Source organism: Tauraco erythrolophus, chromosome 1, assembly GCF_009769465.1.
Source record: "Tauraco erythrolophus isolate bTauEry1 chromosome 1, bTauEry1.pri, whole genome shotgun sequence".
Classification (NCBI taxonomy): Eukaryota; Metazoa; Chordata; class Aves; order Musophagiformes; family Musophagidae; genus Tauraco; species Tauraco erythrolophus.
The window spans coordinates 42,446,848-42,474,131 of NC_141465.1; the positions used below are offsets into that span (position 1 = coordinate 42,446,848).

Genomic DNA, 27,284 nt, shown 5'->3' on the forward strand with positions numbered 1-27,284 from the left:
GGAAAGAATCTTGCAGTTGGAAAGTCACCTTGGTCACCTACCTGGAGCTGTAGGGTCTGGCTACTGTAGAAGAATTTTTCATCTTATTGGCCAGCAGAATTTTCCTTTCTTTTGAAAATTTTTGTTAAGTTAGTTTTGGCTTGGGAGACATGAAATGGTTACTTTTTATTATTACTTATATTTAAACAACATCTTTCCTTTCCTGTGGTTTTCATACTGTTTTTTACAGTTTTGCAGAACTGTGTGAATTCAGTAAAAGAATAGCTGGAATATATCATTATTTTGTCAACAAACTTTTAAATCCATTTGGTGTGTCTTTGACTGTTACAAGTTAAATGGAAGTACTTAATAATTTTTATGGAGGAGAAAGTAAAAAAGTGTTTCTAGAACTATGCTATTGACCAGATCCTTACTGCCTATTTATATGGAGTAGAGGGATACATTTCCCTTTGGATGACTCAGTTAAGGCATTCAACCTTGTCAAATAAAATTCAAGAATGGCTGAGTTAAATTCATCTAAGTATTTTTATATAAAATATACCAGTAATTTTTTAACTTACTTCTTAATAAGAAGTTATAATTCTGAAAATATTTTCTGAATTCTGTATGAGTGAATTTAAGCAGTTAAAGCGAATGCAAATGGAGCATATTTAATAATATTTATAAGAAATAGAACATTTTTAAACTTCCTGTTAAAGAGAGGTTTTAATACTTTTATAAAACTGAGTCACAAACACAAGACATTTGTTACGTAAATGGTATTTAATTTAGAAAAAGGAAACCTGTCTTTGCATTCATTTCTGCATTGAAATGATTTTCTTTTGAATAGCTACAGAGTTTGCATGCAGGCTAGAATTTAACAGGACACCGCAAAACACAGGGAGCCCACTTATGGCTAGATACTAAGTGGGTTGTGTTTCCATCTGTCCATTAAGTATTCTGAGCAGAAGCGTTTTATATAAAATATTGACATTTATGTAAGAGTCTTAACTTCTCTGAATATTGGTGACTCAGTGGTTTATTCAACATGTGAAAAACCCTGAAGTAGGTAACTTCCTTTAAAAGAAAAAGTAATCAGTTAAACTAATAAAAATATGCTGTGTTCAGTTACTTATATACTGGCAAACTGAAGAAAATATGTTGCGTTCAGATACCTATATACTTGATTTAAATACTGATGATTAATTAAAACAAATCATGGCCTTTTGCACCTTTTTCCCCTTCGGTGTGACCACATGCCAATTCCTATTTTATAAGCCTTTAATTCATATTCTAATAATGTCTGCACTGTGAACAGGACTTGAGATCTCAAAGAAGAAAAAAGGCTTTAGAGATTTCTCATCAATGGTATCAGTACAAGAGGCAGGCTGATGACCTAATGACATGGCTGGATGATATTGAGAAAAAGTTAGCCAGTCTACCAGACCACAAAGATGAGCAGAAGCTAAAGGTAATATTGTTTTGGGATAGCCATGGTAGATCTTTTTAAGTGATAGTTTATCAATTTAGCAGACAGCAAATGGAACGATTTTTCAAACAGATACAAAAAGTTATCAGTTCAGTTCTTTATTTCTATTTACAGTAAACCAAACTGTAATTATCTGTGTTCAAAGTGACATTTCTTTGTTTTACTAGATTTTGTATTTGTATGTTATACAGAATGTTACATAAATAATTTAAAACACACTAAATACATTTTTTGTTGGTAATATGGAAAGCGTGTAATGTATTAAGAAGCATCAAATGTTTTCTAGTAAAAATTTTAATTGATTTTATGTATCTTTGTTCCAGAAGAACAAATGACTTACCGATTTATGGATGACCTCTGTCTCATGTTAGCACATTCATTTTCATCAGAACATATTCATATGTCACTGTCAAACTCTAGATTTATTTACATACTGTCAAAGGTCTTCCTAGTTTATTTTGCATCGTCTTTCTTTGCTTCATTCTCTGTTGAGTTTCCCACAGAGTAAAATAGGAGTTAAGTAATATATTAAAGAGTCAAATAATATATTTGTAAGCTGTCCAAACACTATTTGTCCTGAATATGTTGACCCTTCTCGAGAAAATAATTTCTCCAATTGCCCATCAGAGTGTACTAGCAAGAACCTGGAATTGGAAACTGTTGGCCTTTGCAAACTAGTTTTCAGAGTGTACTAGCTGTTAGTATATCTACAGCCAATTTCCAAGAAGGTTCTTCAATTTCAGTTATTTTTATTTTGTTTAAATGCAAAATAAGACATGGCAGCTGTAAATTTTAATTGTAACAATACAATGGAAATGGAATTTCTGACAGAAGTATTTTGCTAATTTTAAGTTGATTGATCTAGTTAGCTAACTGTCCTGGGCCCTGTATTGGTTTTGCTCACTAGGAGATTGATGGAGAATTGGAGAAGAAGAAGGAAGATCTGAATGCGGTGCACAGGCAGGCTGAACGCTTGTCTAAGGATGGGGCTGCAAAAGCAGTGGAGCCAACCCTGATACAGCTCAGCAAGCGCTGGCGAGATTTTGAGAGCAAATTTGCTCAGTTTCGAAGACTCAACTATGCACAAATTGTGAGTTGTTACTGGCAAACCCATATGTTTGCTACTGCTACTACTAACAGCGTCCTACTAACAAAGAGAGCCTCAGGGTCAGTGTCAACTCTTCAGATGTTAATAAGAAAAACCCTGTTGACTGCAAGTGGGGGAATCTTTATATTCTAATACAATAGTTCTCTGCTTTGGTCTTAAAATTGCCCTCAAGTTAAAGCAGCTGATTACAAAAAACTCAGCAATGAAAAATTCGTGTTTATTTCTGTTGCCTCATTATTTTTCCATAACATTTTCCAGTTTAAAAATGTCAGTTTGCCATACATCCAGTTTGTTCAGTGAACATGTAAATCAAAAAAATTGTCTTTTTCAAACTACTCATCCCATGCCAATTTTAATTGTTTTTTTTTTATTTGTCCATAACGTGTTATACCCACTTTAAGAAGAGATAAAAAAAAAATTTATGACATTATATACATAGCCATATCAAATGCTTGAATTCTCAAAGGAGTTTTTGCAAAGTGTACTTTTAAATTTGACAGGATGAAAGCATGATTTTATGAACCAACTTTGTGTTTTCTGCTTTTGAGTTATTTAGTTGTATATAAAATATAATTTTTCTTACTGGTTTATACATGCTGCAATAACTGGATAAATAAAAAGGAAATAAACTGTCACTATTCCAGGTTTATGACCAATATAAGTATTGACTATTACCCATTTTGAAGGCTACCAGAGATTGCTTTTGCATTTACATGACAATTTTTCCTTGCCATTCCTACTATTCTGCTTATTGTCATCTGGACTTTTGATTTTACATGAAGAAAGATAAGATTTGCTTTCAAGCAAGTTTTTGCTTTGTGTGTTCTTCTGTAATCTTAAAAGTGCTACTGATAAAAGAGTGTTTAAAAAAAATAGAAATTTATTTATTTATTTTTAAATGCACCTGGATTGCAGAGGGGCCATACTGACAGCATAATGAAAACTTAAATACGTGAAGGATTATTTTAAATTGAGATATATATGGCTGACTATGTTTTGAAAAAGAAAAAATAATCCAGAAATTAACAATAATGTATAACCTTTTGGTCAACACAGTCCTCTATTTAATGTACTGTGTATTATGTGTTTTTAACTTTTCTGCTATTAAGTTACATAATGTATATATAAAAATAATAATTGAGATAGCTACGCAGTTAATGGAAACAATCAGGGAAACATTAACTTTGGTTTGTATGTTATTAAATCTTGTTCCATCTTATTACTCTTTTCAGATTACTATGGTTTATATTAAACTTGATGGATGTAATCAGTTGCAAATCATTTATATTGGCATGGAGCTAGAGGAGGCTTCACTTTGTCTTGTAAATGAGTCTTTTCCTACAATTAATATATTTGTTCCTTTGATAAGCAAGAAGAGAATATGCATGCAATTTATATAAAAACATTCTGCTGTCAATGGGCTTTTTGTGTCACCCACCACTTATCATGACAGAGGATGAGTATATCCATTATAAAATCGTACTAGCAAATCAATAAAACTATATATAAGCATATTTTTCTTTAAAATACGTAAAGTACCTACAGAAGCACATGTGCTTTTGAATTGGTCAAAGTAACACAGTTATTGACTTTTTAAAGCCATGTAACCATTACATGTATTTCTATTGTTAAAATATATTACTTTTTTAATATATTTCTATTCTTGTAATGGTTGAATTTTTAGACGTTTGCAAGTATTTCATGCAACAAGGCTACTTGTTAATATTTATCTGGGCAATGAGGACATTATTCAATGAAATTTACATGTGTACAGAATGATTACTGTCTCATGAAAAATATCTTTCTGTGTTGACAATGACCAATGTGACACTCATACGAAGTATTTTAGGAGTTTTACGGAAGCTACTGAAAATGGTGAGAGGCAGTGTATTTTCATGGCTCAAATCAGAGCGAGAAGTACAACTGCCTTGTTACTGTCTTAGTTTTGGCTTTACTGAATCAGTGAATTTCTCTGGATCCTTTTTTTGCTTTTTTAATACAGCCTAAGTACCTACCTCACAGGGATGTTGTGAGGATTAATTAATTGTTTGTGCAAAAATTTAAAATGGAAAAGAAAAATGAAAATTCAAACTATTCGCTTGAACACATGCATATACCAGCAAAAATAACTTTCACAGAGATTTTGTATGTTAACCAACAACTGAATAAAACCATATGATAAAAATATAAAAAGGAATTTATTTTTAAAGCAAAAGAAATAGAAAACTACTGCATTTTTTATTTATCATTGATGATGTATTGAATAACGGACTTATTTAACAATTGAAAGTTGTTACTATAAATCAATGAGGATTTAGTTGTACTGTATATCTTGCAATTCATTATAATTCATTGAATAAACATAGAAAGACTGCATTGAAGAAGACCTTTAAGTATGTGACTTAATGACAGAATTACATTTCTTATCTTTGTTGGAGCTAAAATATTTCTGATATCGAAGTGTAAAATTAGAATCATCATGATCCCCTGGATTTTACTTTTCCCCAATAGTTGCTGGGAAGGCCTGTCAGAAGGATGTAGGAACCATAACCATATAAGAATGTATTCTCCCTAGCGTGGTAGATTCTCATAAAATTCTGATTGCCTCACGAATATGTAGCAGTAAATATCCAGCAACTAATTGACAAATATACATGGGTGTATATATATAAAAAAGAAACTTTCTGTCACCACTTTTGATAATAAGGTATGACGTAGTTCTGTTACTTCAAACACTGCATGTTCTGTTTAATGCCAATTTTGAGACATTATTCAATTTGGTATAGTGGTCATCTCTTTACGTGAAAATTGTCAGAGAAATGTGAGACATTCTATAGGGGAAAAGGTGAGTTTATTGCAATAACAGATTAAACATGGCACACAAATACATAAATACAACTGCACAAACCTTAAAATGACACTGCGTGGGGAAAAGGTTTTGGAGTTCCTGTTGTCTTACAAGTTTCTTCTCCCATCCAGTGTCTTAATTCATATGTGACAACATAAACAGTGGGCAGAAAGTTTAGTTTTTCAGTGAGGCAGATTTCAGATTCCTGCATTAAGAAAAGTTTAGCGTTCTACTTCATTTCTGTTAAAAATTTCCGTTTGAAATCAGTCGGTAGCGAATTCAGTTGTGAAATTCTAGTAACTTATGAAACAGTGAAATATTTTACCATCATGTTTTAAAATGATGATTAACCACTAAATCCCGCTGAAATTCATGGAAGCTTAAGATACTCTTCAAAAAACGAGCCATTAAAGTTTAATCCTAGAGCAGTATGCAATTTTTGCATATTAAAATTACGTGGGTTTTTTCTCAAAAAGAAATGCATTTCTATAAAAATTGGAATGTTAGAGAGGTCAAGGGACATTTATTTATAGATTATCTCTGCAGAATCTAAAATTGTTAAGCCTTGACAGTCACATAGTATTTTCAGAAAAGTTATCAATCCCCTTTGCTACAGTCTAAACCTCAATCTTCCGTTACTATTTTTCTGCAATCGTTTATGTCACTGTACCAAGGTGATGAAAATAGTTATCTGCTGCAAAGAAAAAGCTAGATTCAGATAGTTTCATTCAAATCAGGATCAAAACCAGTTATTGATATATTGATTATATTTAATTAAATTAGCTTTAGTTAATACCTGTTTTATACAAGTGGTTTGTTTGTGTTTTTTTTTTCCTGTGCTTTCATTTCAGCAATCTATTTATGTCATGACTCAGTTTAGATTTTATTGAGCTGACTGAAATTACTCTGTGCATAGAGAGTCCTGAAGGCCTTTATCATGAGAAAACATTTTCTAGATGAACACAGGTGCAGATCCTACTCTATAAATTCTTATTTCATATGTCCTATTACCATATTTTATCAAGCTATCCAACATTCATTCTACCTTTGCATATGCTGAACTGTGATGTAAATAGTAAGCCAGAGTGTTTTTAGGACAAGAGGAATATTTTTCTTGCAACCTGTTAACAGCTGTCAAAATCATATACCTATACAAGCAAAAAAAATCAGCTTACCAAGTTTATTTCAGTAACTTCACTGATGACATTCACAAACATTCTATTGAAATTTATAGTCATTTTGCTACTGAAATATTTGAGCCTGGATTTTGTCCGTACTGGGAAAAATAATAAAGTTGATCAAATTAAAAACATCAGGAAAGACTGTCTTTTTCATACCAATTAGACTATGTGTTGAAAGAGAATGAATAAGGAAAATAGCCATAAAAAACATATATTTATTTTCATAAGGTAAGTGATTCAGTTCTGAGCAGTTCAACAGTTATCTGCAATATGGATAAAATACAAGTACTCTTAGTACTTAGTAGCAAATAAATATCATAATCTTTGGTTTTCTATATAAAAGACATTGTTTTGGTTAAGATTCTGTAAAACATTCAGAAATTCAAAATACCTGTCTTCTAACTGGGTGATCACTTCAGGTGAGAGAGTATGTGATCAACTTCTGGAACCAGATTAAGGACTGATCAAGTTTACATCTGAAATTCAAGTTTCTTTAAGTTTAGTCTTTTAAGGGCATGTTGCAATTTCCAGTTAATATTTCCCTGTAGAACTCTGTTTAGTTCATTTAATGAAATTTAAACTTTTTTTCAACTTTTAAAATATGTTTATATATAAAGATTTTTTTAAAAATATAATTCAAATAGTAATTAGATCTATCACAGTTAGATAAACACAGGACTTGGTGTCCTAATCTTCTGCCTACATGTAAATAACATGGATACTTCTGTGGTAATGTGCTACCATTGTTTCCAATCATTGTTTTCCACAGTTTTCACAATCTGCAGCACTGGAATGAAGTGGTTTTCTTCTCTTGTCCTTACTTAAATACTTCTTTGAGTAAATAATCAAGTGATGGCTGCCGAGAAGAAGGGGCAAACTAATTCTTCATTGTTCCTAGGATGAGTGGGAGAGAGGATGAATAAAAGAGAGAAAAGGCATTAGAAAAGCAAAATGGGGAAGTACTTACTGAACAAGGAGCTATACGTGATAGATTAATATCTGTTTCACCTGTGCACTTTGGGTCTCTTAAGGACAGGACAGAGGTGATCCTGTGACACCATTTAACTTTTCTGACATTTACAGTGGCAGCTTTTTAAACAAATAGTTTTACAGTGCACAGCTAAAGACTGGGAGTTTTTGACTCTATTCTGCAAAAGAGGTGAGGATGGATGAGAATCTTTGGGAAGAGAATCGCAGCTGAATATTTACACCCATTTTCTAGCATCTGTCAACCTGGAAATTGCTGTTACAATATTTATTCCAAATAATTGAATTGTATTTCAAATATTTTAGCTTTTTGTCTGAATTAAGAGAAGCTAGATATGAGAAGTACACTGAAGATTAACATTAAATCTTTGGTATAGCTGAAGAGGATCTAGTTTTATAAATGCATTTTAAAACACACTTTGCCTTCTTTGTGTCTAAAATGAATGTGTATAGTGGTGTGGACCAGTTTACTACAGTGTTTTGAGTTCTTCCTTCTAAAGCATATTTGTCTTCTCTTGTATTTCCTTATTAGTTCTGTACAATATTTACTAACGTCACTGCAAATCAACAGTAATTTAATAGAATGAATTTAAAAAATCCTGTCTTGTAGGTAAAAAATTTACAGTTTTCCCTTTTCTGTAAATTTTTCATCATTATAAACTTTAGTGAAGTGATCTGAATTGCATTCCCTATTTTAAAAGTGAAACTCAACATCTTTTCTCATCACATAGGAATGAAAACTCTTGCTGCAACTTAGATTAAGGCTGATTTTGGGTGCTGTCTTTAAATTATATGAAGCAGTTAGAAGAATGTAGTCTTAGCCACACAACAGGCTTTTCTTACTCTTCTCTATATGGTTGAGATGGAAACAAGACTTAACAGCCTTTGGTTAAATAATCATGTGTGACATAGCACCCAGTTGTCTCTCCTTTCCATTTTCTTTGGTCAAAATTAAACATTATACTAGTATAGTATTTTATTCCTTGTAATTACCTAGCTATTTGGGAAACAAGGCAACTAATTACCATCTTATTCTCTCTCATATAGGATAGCGTAATTTATTAGCATAATAAATTATATAGTGATGAATTTGGTGTCAAAATTACTTGGCTATAATATTGAATTAAATAACAAGGGAAAAGACCTGGTGTAGATTTGTCTGGCCCTAAGTGACTATCTTTTGAAGAGATGATGTTCATCTCCTGTCTACAATTAAGGATGTCGGAGTCACTATTTTTTTGCGTATATTCTTCTGAATATATACATAAAGGTGCAGAAGGAAGTAAATTTGTATATTTACAGTGTGAGGGGCTGAATATCTATATATGTATATTAGTTTATAGTTAGTTTTGAAAACTGGGATTGACAGCAATTTCTTTCACATTATTTAAAAAAAAATCTGTGTCTTGGAGTAACAAAATCAGCTTAAGTGACAAACCCTATTGTTATTCTGTATGATTGTATCTCTGTAAATGTAGATTATTTTAAGAAATAGAGGTGGAAAAAAAATTAGATAGTGCCTTTTAACATTTCTGGAAGGTGTCAACGTTTAAGATTTAGGACCTTGCTCTTTGAAGCTGTTAGCATTCAACACTTATGTGGTATTTTAATGGTATTTTTAGATTTTTTTCTAAATTATCTTGGCAAAGCACTAAGAAATGTAGTTTACATAAATACCTGGAAAGTTAGCATCACAAATCAACAATCAATTTCAAAATGATTTAGTCAATTTAGTCACAGACATCAGATGAACTGTATTCTAACATATCTGTGCTTTATTTAACATTAATTGGTGCCTTGCTAATCAGTCAGTAGAATTACCCATTATTTTTCAAAATAACCTTAAAACTTCATGCATAAACGCTGTCTAAGGTTACAGCATTTCTGTAGTCTTAACAAATCAGCCATTGAATAAGTTGGCAGTGACCGAAGTCTGATCCTAGAAAGCAGCCTTTAATCATATCATATAGAAGCTTGTTCTGCCACTGTACACATTGTTTCTTCTCCATACCTTACCACTGTCCGAGGAAGATGATTTTGAAAATTTATTTTGAGTAAAAAATAATCTCAAATTTAATTCTATTCTTTTGGGTACTTCCTGCTGTGCAGGTGAATTTGCTGGTTTAACAGAATCAATAGACACTGTCACAACTGCACATCATGGTTACAAGGATATAGGACTGTTTGTCTTCTAAAGTGTCAACTAGATACTTTCTTAAGTATGACATTTCCTTTATAATATTTGTATGTATTTTTTTCAGTTGTGAAAAATATTACAAGATGAATATAAGAGATGGTTAACAACTCTATAGATTTATGTATTCTATAGTTAGTATCTAAAAACTTCCAAATACATTTTGTCTGCTGGAAGGAAAGGGACATAATTATATTACAAAAATGTTTTCCAGATCAACCCTTATAATATTCTAAATAGAATTTTAAAATATTTGTTGAAAACCAGACTGATACAGATTTTCCAATTCATTCTGATTTTTTTTTATTCCAAAATGTAACATGAATACCAAAGTATTTGCTTATTTAATGATTTCTAATACTGAGAATGGCTATATATTTTTGACTCCCTGATAGTTAAAGGCTCACCTTCCCCCCAAAATGCTTGCAACAGTATATGGCCTGAGCAGTGTTTGTTGAATGGCTATGAGGTATAGTCTCTTTTTTTTGTTAGTAATTTCTTTTATAGTATTACAAATATCTGTTCAAAGTCACATGACAGAGACATACAGAATTCCTAGTCAATTTTGAATTATTAAGATTGAGATATGCCATCTTTATCAGAAGTGATTAACATATATACATATTTTAAAAAAAAAACAGGAGACCATTTCTAAATCCCAGTAGTTCCAATTAGTCAGTTATACTATAATGCCACTGGATTTTGTTTTTCTTCAGGACATGGTAACATTGCAGCTATGGCATAAGATACACAGTGCTCTGTATCTTTTTATTTTCTGAAAGAGCTGATTTGTATCAAACACAGTACAGAGAATGAGAATCTTACGTCCCAGTCTCATTCTAGTTGAAATGATTTTTTTTTTTGTCTTTTCTTAAATAGATACCAGTGGAAGTTGTCAGGGTTAAAAGATAACAGCAGAACTGCTAGAATTTAGTTTGTGCTAGCTATGTTAGCCTCTTATTTGTGTGAACTCTAGCAGGTCTTCAGTAAGGAGCAATGGTTAAGTTTTCAAATAAGCTGCAGCTAAGTTTAGTATGCAGCAATGCCTCAGCCTGAGGACAGTCCATATCTGGAGGCAATTATGTAAGCCAGAATAAAACAGAAGCAATGTTAAGCAACTGGAAAAGGAAAAGGGATTGCCAAAACGCTTCATTTTACCACTTGACCCACTGTATTTGTCGTCTTGGAGGGCTCTGAAGGCATGAGGGTGTTCGAGGCGCAGAGGGTTGACTGCAGTACCAAAATGTTTTGTCACAGTTTTTAAACTATATATTTACCTCCTGGGTGAAAAAAAAAAAAAAAAGAAAGAAAAATAATAACTATAATAAATTACTCTGGGTTTAATATTTAAAATTAATTTTTATAGTTTTAGTCTGTATCTTTCCTTTTTTCTCATCTAAATGTGAAAATAATACATTCAAAGAAAAAAAATAAATAAATTGGAGGTAGAATAAGTATTCATCCAAGTCTTTGAGCCGAGCAACCACAGGTATCACAAGCAGCCACAGATATCTATCCAATCCATCATACAGAGTTCATCAGAGTGTAGCATGAATATCTGAGGTTTTGGGTGATGTCCCATAATTTAAGCCTAAAAGTACAGGAAACAGACCTTTCCTTATGGAGAAAACCTTTGAATATCAATCAAGTTATGAAGGTCAAAAATAAGACAGTGGAAGTAAGTTCACACTGGTCTATGCCAGATAACTTTTTGGTGATTGACTAAGACCATCCAATCTCAAAATGAAAATTCCATGTTGCTGGTATAATTTTTGATCTACCTTCTACATATATGCACACTTGCAGGTAAGATGTGCTAATGATACTGTAGACACAGAATTTATTTTTCTGAGTGTTAGCAGACGTCATTCACAGTTGACATAGGAAGGGGTGAATAAAAGCTCCTTTACATACGAATTTGTACTTGGAAGTGGTTTTATTTATCTCTGGCAGCATTCGATCATACTTTTGTGGTTTTAATTCTCTATCTGATGTATTGATGCTAACCATAGGCTAGCATACATCATGTATTTTAGAGTTTGCTCTGGAAAGCAATAAACTCTCCCAAAGTTCCTGTCGTCTCTGAGATATGTCTGCCTTTGCCCAGAAGGTGCCTGCTAGCTGCTTCGTTTTTTCTATCAGCACACCTACGTTTGTTTCTCTGTGGTGAATGACTTTTTACACTGTCACGTATCTTACAGCTGCTAGTAAATACTTTCTCAAACATTAGTACACTTCAGGAGAAGGCACATGTTTATTTGTTTTTACTGAGCTCCTCATTAGGATGCTGCTAGGAGCAGTGTCATGGTACAGCAGTGTCGATAGATGTGTTTTGCTGCTTTACTCCTCCCACATATTCTGTTTGTGTGAAGTTATTAACTCAAATCACAGTGCACTAAGGTTGCTATGAGTTTGGAGACCTACAGTGAGAAAGGGACCAAAAATGGAACAGTTGTCAAGGCCTAATACAAAAAGATTGGAGGTTTTCTGAGTGTAAACTGTTGAAAAGTGAAAGAAATGTTGGGGTTTTTCCCTCTGCAGAAAGAGGAAAGAAAATGGATATACTGAGATGGGTGAAACATGTTTTAACATTGAATTTTCCAGAGCTAAAAGGAAATTAACAGCATTCTTGAAGGCCAGTTAGCTCTGACATCACCAGATAATACTGATCTAGACATAGGCATTAATCATCACAGATACCTCTTTGGGAGAACATTAGATTTTGCAGGCAAAACCTGCATTATCCCTGTAGTTTTTTTTTTGTTGGACTTGGTTGGTTGGTTGGTTGGTTGGTTGTGTGTGTATGTTTGTTTTTTTGCTTATTGGTCTTCCCTGTAAGGGCCAGTTCATGGATGTATTTCTTGTCTTTCTGTTGCACCTGCTAGGACTTCACTCAATAAAATCACTTTGTCATGTATAAGTAGTCATGTTTATGTAAAGATCTTATCCCTTAATTAAAAATATGTAATGATGGGAAAGAAAATTCCTTTTACTATTCTAGTAATGATAACACTTGGTGAAAAGGGCTGCATGAAATGTTAAGTCTTACTCAAAAGAGATTGTTTTTTCAGAGACTAGAAACAATTTACCCATCAGTATATCGCTGAAAATCAAATAAAAAGACAAAATAAATTAATATCAATAAACATGTATTTTGCAAGAATAACAACAGGAAATGGCCATTTACACCAGCATTTCCCCATAATTCTTAACAGTTTATTATGTATTATTTTTAAATTTTATTTGGTTTTGAGTATTTTCTAGTAACTAATGTGTTCTTCCACTTTGTTAGATTCAACTTATTCAAAACCATTCTTGAACAATTATCTAAAACTGTAATTTCCATTTTCTGATTTATCTTCAATCCTTACAACCTGCTCAGCTTCTGTTGAACCATTTTGGCATTAGCAATGACATATATTTTTATTGAATGAAAATTATTTTTAATAGTAGTGGTTCCCAGCTGCTACCATCTGTTGGGTTTTAAAAGTTTTTTCTCATTACAGTGTTAGCATATGATTCAGTTTCAGCTATACATTTCTAGTAAAGATGCTTGTCTGGGATATAGAGAAGTACTCTGCCCATTGTATCTTCTACAGTATGGCAATTCCAGCGAACATAGGGAGAAGCCAAAAATTTTTTCCTTTCTTTGCTGATTATAATCATCATTTCTGGATATGCCTATCCTCTGTTCCTTAGTGCAAGATGCCAACTTCTGCCTTGGGTTCTGTTATACTACTGTCAACGAGGGAAAGATAGAAGGAAAGAAACACCAGTGAACTATTGAAAAACTCACTTTAAGGCGAAGAAATATAATCTTTGATTGCTAAAGTTGTATCAAATTTCCAATTTTTTTGAATAGCATTCAGGAACTAATTAATTTGGATTATTACTCTTTTTTCTTTTTTTTTTTAGAATAACGTATTAAATAATGTTGCCAAAAATGAAGGCAGGTTCTGGTAGGCCTCTACTTTCAAATATTAGTTCTTTAATTTATCTGTTTGTAGTACTTTAACTAATAATATAAACATTAATGGTTTGCTTCAACTAGAAATCTCCTGAATTATGTTTCCTGTAGAACTATATGAATAATTGCCCAGCTGTGAGACATATGAATGTAAAGTTTTCTGTAAAGGGCAGTATGAATATATAGTCATTAGCATTGATGCTAGATAAATATTACACATATTTTGAGGAATTATTAAACCATGTACCTCATGCAGAGTTCAGTCTTGTCTTCAGATTTTAATTAATTTTGCCTTGAAAAGTGCTTTTATATGAGTTCTATGTAGTAGTGTTTGAAAGATACCCAATTTTGGCACTACTATATATATATGTGGCACTACTCTATATACTATATATACTACTATATATACTATATATAACATATACTATGTTAGCAGATGTACTGAGAAAATCATTTAGTGAGAAATGTGCAAGCAAAACAATTAAATTTATATAAGAAATGCAGCAGAATAACACAAGTATGCAGATGACTTTATGGGCTTTATATGTGATATGCATGCAATGTCCTAGAGTGTATCTACATATTTTAAGATTCTAATGAAAATTAAATAACCAGATGAGTCAACCCAGTAACTGCGGAGAAAAACATGTCATGAAAGGGTGGAAAGGGCAAATAGACAAGTTAAAATGAGACAACTTGCTGAGGTAGTATGTGCAAGATAATGTTTATACTTATTTTCTTTTACATACTGTGTAGTTCACTAAGGATATTGTTTTCTTCAGGACCATTGATCCATTCCCTATCACATATATGACTTCAAAATCTGTGATTATCTGTGTTAGGACTGGAGAATCTAAATAATATTATTTTTGAAAGAAAGTTTACCGGTAATTTCTTGTAAAATTTATTTGAGGTCCTCAGTAGGTAAAGTTTATAATTTTGAGAAGACAGAAATCAAATACATGGGATCTTGGTGCCACATTAGGAATCCTATATGCTATGAAAAAAAAACAAACACAACAAACAAAAACCCATATAAATAATATCTTAGGCTTATGAAATCACAAATAATTTATATCTTTTAATTTTTCCCTTTTCTAATGGAGATGCAGGTGATCATATATTTGGAGTTCAGTTAAAAGAAACAATCAGACTTCTCCCTGCTCCAAAGGACACTTTTGGTGTTACTTTTTATCTATGATCCATAAACATATAAAATCAGAAGTGCAGAGAATTTGTATAAACAGTCACTATTTTGTCATCTTACATGACAATATCTTTCCAAATACCATAGACCAACTCTCTCTTTTCTTGGAATCAAAATATTCTGGGATTTCTTCAAACTTGGTGTATGCATGTGCTTTCAGAATAGACTGTCTATTTCATATTTGTCCAGGTAAAAAAAAAATTAAAAATCTTAATTTACTGAAGAGGTATGTTGCTGAGATTTCTTTTAGAAATATGAATGCATTAAAGACCTTTCAAATCGTGATATTCCTAATTGTACTTTCTACTTTAAAGAGAAAGGTTTTAGTATAGTGTTGAAAGTGCTGCATTGACCTAGTTGTTTTGTGTTGCATGTTGTTTAAGAAATTGTGTCTATTACACAAGTCATTATTTTACTTGACACCTTGAAATGATTTCATATTTTAAGCCTCGCATGCATGGAATTTTTATAATGAAGGACAGATTCTGAAGGAGGTGATGATTTAAAATGAAAGGGCCTGCACTAAAATCTCAGTAACACTGTAACCTCAGAGTACTCTTGCATTTTGTATCTTCATTTCTTTGAAGAGTAGAAGAAAAGTTGGTATACTTTTGCATGAATTAGTTTTAGTACCTGCCATTTCAAACACACTAGTTGAGTTTGAGTCACCTATGTCAGAAACCTCAAATATTTCCTGAATTTGTCCTTAGAAGTTATTTTTAATTGTTTCTAGGTTGTGAAATGGAAATTGCATTGTTATAAGTTCGTGTAGCGTTAAGAAACTAAAGGAAGCATTCTGTTGTATATCTATACTAGCAAACAGTTCATGAAGATACAACATTTGTGGTGACTGAAACTATGACTGTGGAAACCACTCATGTGCCTTCTACATACCTGGCAGAGATCCTTCAGCTTCTGCAAGCCTTGTCTGAAGTAGAAGAACGCCTTAATTCTCCTGTTCTACAGGCTAAGGATTGTGAGGATCTCTTCAAACAAGAAGAGTGTCTCAAGGTAAGATAGAAAGCTTTTCTTACAATGATAGGTTTCCGTTATTTTGAGGTTTCTGTATATTGAAAGCCTGCGCTCACTCTCAGAGATGTTCATTTTATAGGTGCTCAGCTCCTCTCTGTGATGTGTGCGTGTATGCATATTTATATATGAAGGTACATAGGTGCAAAACAGAAGGGTTCATTTATTTTTATCTGTTTACATCTGTATTTGGAATATCTGCAAAGCACATCCTTCAATGGGAGAGAAAGGATGGAGAGGGACAGTTATGTATTTAAAGTTGTGAATTTGTGGTTAAAGTTTTGTTTATGTGTTTGTAATTTGAAGTAATTAGTAAGTAATTTTATCCACACCCAATCTTGGCAACTTTTTTTCAGTGTTAGATTTAAAAACATTTTTTATTAAAATAGCAAAAAATACAATTTAACTGTTCCATTCCATGCTAGACTAAAAAAGCTTGAAGTGTGATTGGAGCAGTACTCTGTGCAATTATTACAGTTTAATTAACTAAACAGAAAATATTCTCCAGTAGGTAGATAATGTCATTAAGATAAAACAAATTTATTATTGTTGATATGACTTTAAATATCACTGTCTGGTTTCTTCATCACTTGAAACAGTGAAATCCTATGAAATTGGTGAAATTTTTCCAACACTAAATTGACATAAGAAGAGAATGACATTAAAGTTGTAAGCCTAAGTAGATGAATGAGTTATCAGCTTTTGCAGAGTAATGTTTATGTGAAGAAAGCCTTGTAAAAAATCATGCTTAAATACTGTATATAATTACAGGGATTTCAATTGTCATCCAGCATGAAGAGAAAAACACATTTCCATTTGTCTGTGATTATTCTGGAGATAGAAATATTTTAACAAAAGAAATCATTAGCCTAAAGATGCTGGAGTTTGCCTACAGTCAGCTATAAGAAAGAATCTTAGAGGGAGAACCAGGGCAGGGGCTCCGGCTAGCTGCTCTGAATTGTCCTCTGTAGAGGCCCATTTATTTCTCTCTACAACAGAGGAAATGTAATAAAACCTCATCCATGTTCTGTCATTAGGTTTTATAAATTCACATCTATTTTTAACTCTTATACATGCATAGATCTTACACATTTTAGACATCTGTATAAACACACACACATATAGATATTGTTTATTAGCTCTTGAAAATTAGGGCGTTTCCACTTTCCTAGCAAGGCAGCATAGTATGTCTAGTGAAGCATAACAATGAAGTGTTTGAGCAAAGGAAGTATATAACTGATAATAGTACTGTGTGAAATAACTGTAGCCATTCCTTTTACCACTTCTGATTTAGTACCAGTAAATTAAAGTGGTTCTGAGCACTGAAGCACACAACATGCCAATGTTATTGTCATTCTTCGTTTTAAACAGTCCCTTTTGATAGAATGATTCTTCTACACAAAAGAAGTCATAGACCATGTAAATCATGGCGAATGAGCTACCACTTGGTCCTTGTTCTATGAACTTATGTTCATTACTAGATCGGATAGAAAACCAGTGACTTACCTCAGGCAGTTTACTGGCAGTTGATTTCCTTTTAGTGCTTCTTAATGCTTTATGTTTGGGCTATATTTATCTGATTTATATCCATAACTAATCTGTTGTTCATCCACGTATATTTGGTATTATTGGATTTGACACCAACTTTAATAATATTGATTACTGAAGTTACAAGTAAGTATTGCCATAGGTTTAATTTAACTGAACTATTAAATTGTTATGAGATGCATTTGTGGGCACAGTTCCATCTTCCTCCCAAATAAATCTCTTAGAAGAGGAAAATGGATCTTGCACATTCGTGGGCTTTTGGAAGGGTATAGTTTTAATCTGAGCCTGCTTAATGAATATTTATTTCCAAGGAAAAGCATTCATCATTGTCATTATCCTGCAGTAAAAATAGAAAAGTAGTGCATAAACTGTTCAGCAGCTGGTTGGGAAAGGTTTGAAATTAAATCGTGGTTGATTTGTTTCCCTGACAGATTTGCATGAATCAAATTACAGAACTGCCATGAATAACTCTGTGTTTTGAAACTGAGTTTGTGACTTTTTTTTCACTCCTATTCAGAAAGAATCCATTTTAATTAATCCTTAAAGGGAAAAAAAAGTTTATTTACAAGAATCTTTCAGTAGTATCTGCTTTTCTCCAAAGTAAATATGTATAGTAAGACTTAAACCTGATTGCTCATTATCCAGTAGGATAAATATCAAATACACATTAAAAATTGCTTTTACTAATTGTCATAGATAATTTTAGGACTGACTTTTTATAGCAAAGGAAGGTAAAATAGCAGCAAAAATTTGATAACCTCTAACATTTAATAAATTACAATTGTTTTACGGTCACATTTAGTAAATCTGCTGAAACCGGCTCATAAGAATGTTGTTCTCTTCATTTCAAGTTTTAAGGAGTGGAAAAATCAGATACATAAAGCAGGTCTTCTCTCTTTATCACATTGTCAGCAATTGCAATGTTTCCTTTACCCTATTACAAGCTTTTCTAAGTATTAAGACATAGAGTACCTCTGGGTTTTTTTTTTATCACTGTACTTACTTACCGCATTTAACAAACAATTTAAATATTACAATTCCGCCAAAGATGAAACTCCAATTTATTGTATGGAAAATCATGGTTCATAGGTTGAAGGGTTAGTAAATTTGGCTTAATGATATATTTTCAAAATAGGACAAATTCTGCTATACGCACAAACATTATGGTACCTCTGTCTGCTCTTGATGATGTTTATATTGATGGAGTTCGTATCTTTGAGTTCCCCACATAGACTTGATTGTAATTACAATGGATGTCTTTACAAGATTAAGTGTAGGGATAAAAAGCCCTCAGAATTTAACTAAGTATCCTTACGTGCAATAGATATTCCAAATGCTCCTGAAAATTAAAAGAATGTACAAATTTGCACATACTCAATCTGGTTGTAGAAAATAAAGTTATATGGCTCATACATCGCCAAAGTTTTCCTGTGTGGTGATTATCTCATGCAAGCTACTTGTCTTGCTCAAGTTCCACATTATTTGGTGGGAGAATTAAAACTAACATATTTCTGTTTGCTAACACATATCAAAAAGAGTGTGCTAAAATGAAAGAATCTACCTGGAATTTAGGAACTCTTAATTTGTGTTTATAGTCATATGTGAAAAAGTGTTTAGTATTATTTCCCATTAAGAATCATCATAGTCATGGCATAGTTGTGCTTGGTCATTACTTAATTATATTAACTGTGAATTCAAAACTTTTTTTCTGAGTTCACTTGCTTTATACAATTAATGCTGCAAGCCTGTAGTAGGGCGAATACATATCAGGCATTTCTTTTTCTTTGTTTTTTTTTCTTTAATCTTCTTAATTTTAGCAGGAATATTGTATTGTATAATATAATTATACATTTAGCTATAATATTTTTCAATGGTGTAATAGTTTTAATATGAAAAGCCATCTGGCTCATTGAAAAAGAGGTTTCCTATATATGCATACATAATCAATCTAGGACCTCTTTTTCTAGTTCATCTTGTGTATTTCCAGTAGGATCTTTATTTAATTCATTAAAAATTGTATTTTTGCTGTTGTTGTTTTTTAAATATAGGTATTTTCACACTTTGATTATTTTTTTCCTCTTCTTTTTCCCTTTGTTTGGTAATTATTTTCTTTCATCTACTGACACACAGTTTTCTACTGTGTCTTATTTCAGGATACAGGATATTTATTGTAAACGTTACACATCTGTGATTCTGGCAGCCAGAATCACCTTTCAAAATGGTTTATTACACCAATAACACCCATAGCAGACATTGTAACTCATAGTTCTATACATATTTTAAAATTATAAGTAATTTGGGGAATTCTTCCTGCCATTCATGATTACTAACAACTGTGCTGTTGCTGTTTTTTAACGTTAGTACAAAAAGCATGAAATACCATAACAAATCTGCTATTCATATAATTATAAAGCATCATTCTACATATGTTTGGATTGCCAAAAGCATATTTTGAATTTTGCACACTGGAATCTGTCTTTGTCATGTTTTAAGTGATTCTTATCAAGCAACATCACCTAATGTGATAGTCAGAGTGGTTTGCTGCTGCAGTTCAGTAAAACCCAATTAACCATGACTTAGAACTGAGTGTAATCAAATGCACTCTCCAACTAGATCTGTTAGTAATGCAGTGTTTGGTGGCTGATTTGTACACAAATAGCCAAGGAACTGAATTTTTACAGAACGTAGATAAAGATAAATTCCAGGTACTGAAAATGAACTGGTGTTCGAGTCTCTAGCACTCAGATTTTTCTTTTCGAGAGCAATGAGATGGATTATTCCCCAAAGGCCACTGTCACTTCGGCTGCTAATGATTTCCTGTTATCCTTTTTTCTAAAAATTAAAGCTTTGTGCACTTCTGTTAACCATGTTACAAAATCTCCCAAGGCATTATTGGTAACTAACTACTTCAAGCTATTCTTTTAAACATAAGAGAGAGATGGGGTAGGCATGTGAGATACATGGGTTTGTGCATCCACATATACACATGATTTTTTTTTTAATTTTTTTTCTTGGACACTCTTGCACCATCCAGTTGTGGATTTATAGGTCAGTTGTGTTAACTTTCTTTGTCTGTAGCAGCTGTGCTCTAAACAAAAGCAAAAATCTGACATATGAATCAGAATTATACGCCTGTTCATAGACCACTAACTCTAAACATTTAGGGCTACAACACATTAATTCTGAAGGCATAGAAGTATTTAATCTATTTTTAATATTTAGACAATTGATCTAATTTGTAAAAAACTCATATAATTTCAATACATGTAGGCACATATATTACTCTTCATTTGATTACTTAAGCATATCAATCACAGTAAATGCCTTGGGTAGATGAGATGAGCTGATATTCAGACCTACTGAAAAGAAGGCTGCTTAACTCGAGTGCTTAAGTGTGTCCTAGCAGCTTTTAACATTGTAGCTACGATTTTCCCTGTTCTTTAAATATGCAAAATTTGAGTAATGGATGAGGTTTTGTGAAGATGCTTCCTCCTTTATATTCAAGGAATATAATGTCGAAAGATTTGAAGCCATTTTATGTTTTTATCCCCTGATATTTCTTATATTCAGATTAATAACATTGAATACTTTAATTATCCCTGGCCTGGGTGTATAAACCCAAGGTTTGGGTAGACCTGAGTAAGGAACGTTGATTGTGAGGCATTATGCTGGGAAAGTCAAAAGAGGTTTGTTGAGCGATGACACAGACCCAGCCAGCCTTCACTCTAGATGATAGATTGCTGACAAGAGAGGAAACATGTTCCTTATTGTGAACCATCCCAGAGACAAGACCTCTGCCACTCTCGTTTTACTTATAAGTATTTCCTTTTGTCTGCTAAATGTAAATCACATTTCTCAGGACCTATGGATTCAAAATACCAGCTTTATGGAATATTCCTTTTCAGGTTTTGGCAAAGAATATTATATTTATTGTCTGCAACCCTAGAGCTTTAGGAAATCAGAGTATATTTTTTTCTTTTGTTTTGTGTGGGATTTTTTTGTATGCAATTATTTCAGAGCATTCATGTCACATTTTCATAAGGATCTTGATTCTTTTATTTTACAAAGCACTAAATACAGTACAATAATTTTAATTGGTTATAAAATGACAACCACATCTTGTTACTTTAAGAGGCATTCAGATTTTGTCTTAAGTGCTTGTTGTTTTTAAAATATTTCTCAAGTAATTTGAAGGAGAAAATTATTTGGACAATTATCATTATCTCTCTGTCAATTCTTTTTAGTACTACCAATGATATACCAGTGCACTCTGTTATAACCATGGTTCTAAAATACTGATTTTTAAATCAAATTTATTACAATAGACTTGTAGAACATATTAACTAGACATGAGACAGTGTGAATGATGTTTTTTTTTTTTTTAAAAAAAAAATCCATTAGTGGAATCAGAAGAATTCATAAACATAGAAGAAAGTTACTAGCAGGGTAACACTTAAAACCTACATGGAAACTACTATTGTTTGAAGCAGTTATTAAATGTTTGGATAGAGTGTGCAGTAAATGGGAACAAATTGAAAATGACAATTTAGTTTGATTAAAACCAGGAAACAGGAATGAACATCCAAAAAAATTTCAGCAATGCTAAAAAATGGAGTAGAACAGTGATAGGAAAATGGTGGCAGACATGTAAAATATAAGGCATAGTGAAAGGAATAAGTTCAATTACACATAAGAGTCTTAGATAATTCAGTTCATGTGGACTGAATTATACCTACAAAATATTTTCCTAGTGTTCATTTTTATCCAGAAAGCAGCTGCTGATCTGTAATAAAAGTTAAAAAATTATAATCTAATCTTTCAGAATAGAACACTCTCAGTAAGTAGTACAGCTTTTCTGTATATTATGTTTAATTTTAAAAGAATATTAAATATTTTGAAAATATACAAAATAATAAGAAAATATTCAGAGAGGACAAAATAAAGGTCAGAGCCATGCACTTAGGTCACAATGACCCCATGCAACGCTACAGACTTGGGGAAGAGTGACTGGAAAGTTGCCTGGTGGAAAAGGACCTGGGGGTGTTAGTCAACAGCTGGCTGAATATGAGCAAGCAGTGTGCCCAGGTGGCCAAGAAGGCAAATAGCATCCTGGCTTTTGTCAGAAGTAGTGTGGCCAGCAGGACTAGGCGGGTGATTGTCACCCTGTACTCAACACTGGTGAGACCGCACATCAGAACAGGTCTTATGAGGAACGGCTGAGGGAACTGAGGTTGTTTAGCCTGGAGGAAAGAAGGCTTAAGGGAGGCCTTACTGCTTTCTACAGCTACCTGAAAGGAGGTCGTAGCAAGGTAGGTGTTGGTCTCTTCTACCAAGTAACAAGTGATAGGACAAGTGGAAATGGCCTCAAGTTGCACCAGGGGATGTTTAGTTTCAATATTAGGAAAAATTTCTTTACCATCCCTAGAACTATTTAAAAGACACATATCTGGTTCTTCGGGGCATGATTTAGTGTTGGACTTGGTAGTGCTAGATTAATGGTTGGACTTGAAGTCGTTAAAGGTCTTTTTCAACCTAAACAATTCTATGATTCTATTCTAAACAAGACCTACATAAGAAGATACTAAACTGATGAGATTTTTGGAGAGGTAAGAATAATTGGTGTCATAACAAAGTAGGTCATTCATCAAAATTTTTTTACTAACACTGACACAAGTGGACGTTTGTTTAAATTAAGATTGACTTATTGTTTACAAAAGGAAATAGATTTTGCATTACTTGGTATTTGTTTTTCATTCTGAATTGTTACTGAAGCTGTGTGATATTCCATATATGAAAACTCAAACGTTTAAAACAATGGTATATTTGAATCAATGGGACTGAAATTTCCGTTGTTGAATGTCTGTTTTTCTTACATTTCTTCTGTTTCATTTGTATAGATTTAAAGAAACTTGTTTATTCCATTCTAGGAAACATGGATAGTGAAAAAAAAACCCATCGTTTTCCAAGTTTAACCAAAAATAATCAAGAGAGACACATTTTTTTTTTGAAAAATATATAAATGAAATGCTTGTCCTTCAAATTAGGACACTGAACAAGCAAAGTTATCTTTTTTTTTATCTAGTCTTTTTTTAATCTAGTTGTAGTTAAAATAGATGAAAACATGTTCTATCATACTTTTTTTTTTTTTCCAAGATTGAATTGGCTAGCTGTGTTTCTGTCTTCGGCTAAAACTAAGAAAAGATAACTCTACTTTTCATTTGTACTACAAAACACAAGGTATATATCTGGGACCTAATTTTTAGTGGATATGCAGGGAAGGCAAAAGAGTGTGATGGAATATTATGCTTCTAAATGCTTAGCATAGCTTTTTTTTTTTTTTAAATAACTCCATTGGATAGCGTTCGTGTAGGCTGAAATTCTGTCGCACCTAAATAACTGCAGCGTTCTTATTCCCAACCACTCATGGGGAAATAAAACACAGATGTTCAGTGCTGACTTCCCATGTTTATCTTAATCCATGTGAAAGAATGGCTGAGGGACTCTTTAGACAGATTTGTTTGCCATGACGAGAATGGCAACAGATCAAGGAAGAGTCCACTCATGGTAATAGTCTTTTTTCTTCTATTTCTGCTACATTTTAACCTCCAAAATCTCTCCTGTATTACTTCAAATTTGATGCCTGCTCTCCACAAGTGAAGGAAAGGCAAATCTAATGCATGGTGAAATAGAAACATTGGATTCTAGCTACAGGGCTTAACCAGACTCTGTCAGAGTGTTAGAGGGCAATTTTAATTTTTTTGTTTGTTTGACTTTCTGCTACTCATTATTTTTCTTCTTACTGCAAAATAACACAACATCCTTTGATCCCTGCAAAAATGCTGGTAGTGTGAAAGAGCCTCTCACACACAAACTAGCAATTTGTACTTCTCATAACTGTCAAATTAACGTTCTCCCTTATCTCTGGAATAAAGTTGCTGCAGAGTTGTGTGCAGCAACTGAAGCATGTTTTTGTGTTAAATGAGGCTAAGATTATTCGGTCAGTTCGTCTAATTAGTTCTGAGCTACAAGTTCTCAGTATTAGTTCTAAGGCTTATGTGTTTCAGAAGAAACAAGAGATGGAAACACAGTAGAAGAGTTATAGGTAGTGATATTGGAAACATAGAGAATTTAAAGAAATGATTGGAGAAAGGTTGCCCACAGAAGTCATGGATGCCCCATCATTGGACACATTCAAGGTCAGGCTGGATGGGACTTTCAGCAACCTGTTTTAGTTTCTCTCTTTCCATGGCAGGAGGTTGGACTAGATGGTCTTTGAAGATCCCTTCCAACCCATCGCTGGAAACATTCCCAGTCAGGTTGGACGGGGCTCTGAGGAACTTGATCTAGTCGAAGATGTCGCTGCTCATTGCAGACGGGTTGTACTAGATGACCTTTAAAGGCCCTTTCCAAACCAAACTATTGTGTGATTCTATGATTCCATGGTAAAAGCTGAATATGGCTGTAGATTTTTATCCAGAGAATACTCCTTTCTCTGTGCAGCAGTTTCAGTGAGATGCATGCATGTCTGTATTAAGAATTCATTAAAAAGCAGGAATGGTAAGAAATGGCTAAATATTATGACACTGAATGGAGTAAGGAGATTTTATTTTTTCACACTGCTATTTGAATATATCTATCTCAAGAATTATCTGAGGCTTATAGTGGGTCGGTGGTATATCAGATCCTTTGTCTAGTTCGGTACAAATTTTTGTGAGCTTTGTTTGCGTCATCAATTACTGTTTTGAACACACAAAATCTCATAGTTGTTACCCTTTCATTAGAGAAAAGGAGAAAATCCTAACATTAAAAACTTTAGGGAAAGAAAGCCTTACTTTAGACTAAAATCAAATTGATGCAGTCATCAGTCCCAAACATTTGAGTTCTTTAAAGCCTGGCTGCATTTTATTCAGGCAGCAAGGGGTATAGTGCAAAGTTCACCATTGTAAGGAACCATGGCCATAGCTTTTCAAAAGAATGGACTTGATTTCACTGCGTAAAGGATTTTTGTTTGGCTGAAGGAAATCACCAATTGTGATATGTTCTTGGTTTACGTTGATGTCTTGATTAGTCTGGAAAAGGGAGCATTTTACTTCCAAACACAAATGCCACAGGGAGAAAAATAAAATCCCTAGAATAGCACAGTATCGTGTGTCTTGTTGCACTGAGGATGGTAGAAGCCACCCAGAAGCAATGAAAATGAAAATGTAAAGAATTAATGTTTAAGTGCATTTCAGAAACATTCATTTTGCTTGCGTTTCCTCTCTGGTACTGCTACATATGATGTATGTTACCAGGACTGTAAAGAGACGACAGCTGTTTAAATTGTATAAAAGGCATGTTTTTCCTTCAAAACCTGCATTTATTTCTCTGGTTTTGATACTCATAACGTGGAGCTGATCGGTAAGCTTATGTAATCACAGTTTTTCGTTGACTCAGAAAGTATTTGTGTTGACTTTCTGGTAGAGAACAAGGACATCACAGAAGTACCAGTATATGCCTTTTTGGGTAGTAGACTGAAATGTGACAAGAAGTGTTCTGCTTGAGGATTTCATTACATCAGTCTTGATTCATAAGGAGGAAGTCTCTGCTAATTATTTCTTGTTAGATTCAGTGCTTTACCCCTAAGTCAGCACACGGTTTATATCTTTCCTCAGTATTGGGTTTTCTAACAAATTCGGTCATTCAAATGATTCTAAAACATTTATTACAGAGAGGTTGAACACTACCTAGTTCACAGACTACAAATAAACAGCATATTTATATATTGCTTTATGGAGCAAAAAGAAAACCTGTATAATTCAGTCATGGAACTGAATGGATTGATAAATGGATAATTAATGATCATTGACAACATACAGAGTTTTAAATGCTTTTACAGATTTTAAAGATGTTAAAAGTCCAGAATAAATGCATTTTTTCTTTCCTTTGGTCTTCCAACACCTGACATTGTGCAGTTAGGTAGGTGTACTGTGAAGTATTTTGTCTTTCTTTGAAAGAACAATGAACTGACTACTTGAAGAATGGTAAACATTGGGTTGTGAATATCCAGCAAAAAGCAAAATCAGTGATACCTGATAAACTATTTTTTTCATGGTATTACTTTGATATCTGTTTAAAATCTGCTGAAACAAGTATAAAGGAGAAGCATAAACAGCAAAATAATTAAAGAACACTTAAACATAAGACTAAAATGGAACCTTTTTTCTGCTTTTTTAAGAAGAAATGGGGTTAAAATAAATGAAAACTTGGCGTAGAGGAATTAATGAGTGACTGAAGTCAATAATGCTTTGCTTTCTGTCCAACCAACACCTTTATCAGATACAGTTTATTAAGTCTTCAAAGAAAGGATGAAAATTCAGTCATTATTACCCTGTTATTGTAAAACTATTATTATTGTCAAAGCTATTGTTGACTCTCTTTGAGGGACAGGAGGCCTTGCAGAGGGATCTAGATAGATTGAAGCATTGGACAGTGATTAATGGGATGAAATTTAACAAGCCAAAATTATGGAATCTGCACCTAGGACAGAGTAATGCCAGGTACAGATACAAGCTGGGAGAGAAGTGGTTCGAGAGCAGCCCTGCAGAAAAGGATCTAGGGGTGCTGGTCGGCAGCGGGCTCAATGAGTCAGTAACATGCCCTGGCAGCCAAGAGGGCAAACCACATCCTGGGATGCATCAAACCAGCCAGTCAAAAAGAGGTGATTATCCCACTGTATTCAGCGTTGGTGTGGCCTCACCTTGAGTA

At 33.1% G+C, this 27,284-nt stretch overlaps 1 protein-coding gene across 2 annotated transcripts in view; it reads left to right on the forward strand.

The window, feature by feature from the left end:
* Positions 1-27,284, forward strand: part of DMD (dystrophin) — a 1,192,425-nt gene that overhangs the window by 529,159 nt on the left and 635,982 nt on the right. For both annotated transcript variants that reach the window (XM_086608718.1, XM_086608727.1), the window contains 3 exons: positions 1,298-1,450; positions 2,376-2,558; positions 15,777-15,971. In XM_086608718.1, the coding sequence (XP_086464844.1) occupies positions 1,298-1,450; positions 2,376-2,558; positions 15,777-15,971 (531 nt within the window). The remainder of the gene's footprint in view (positions 1-1,297; positions 1,451-2,375; positions 2,559-15,776; positions 15,972-27,284) is intronic.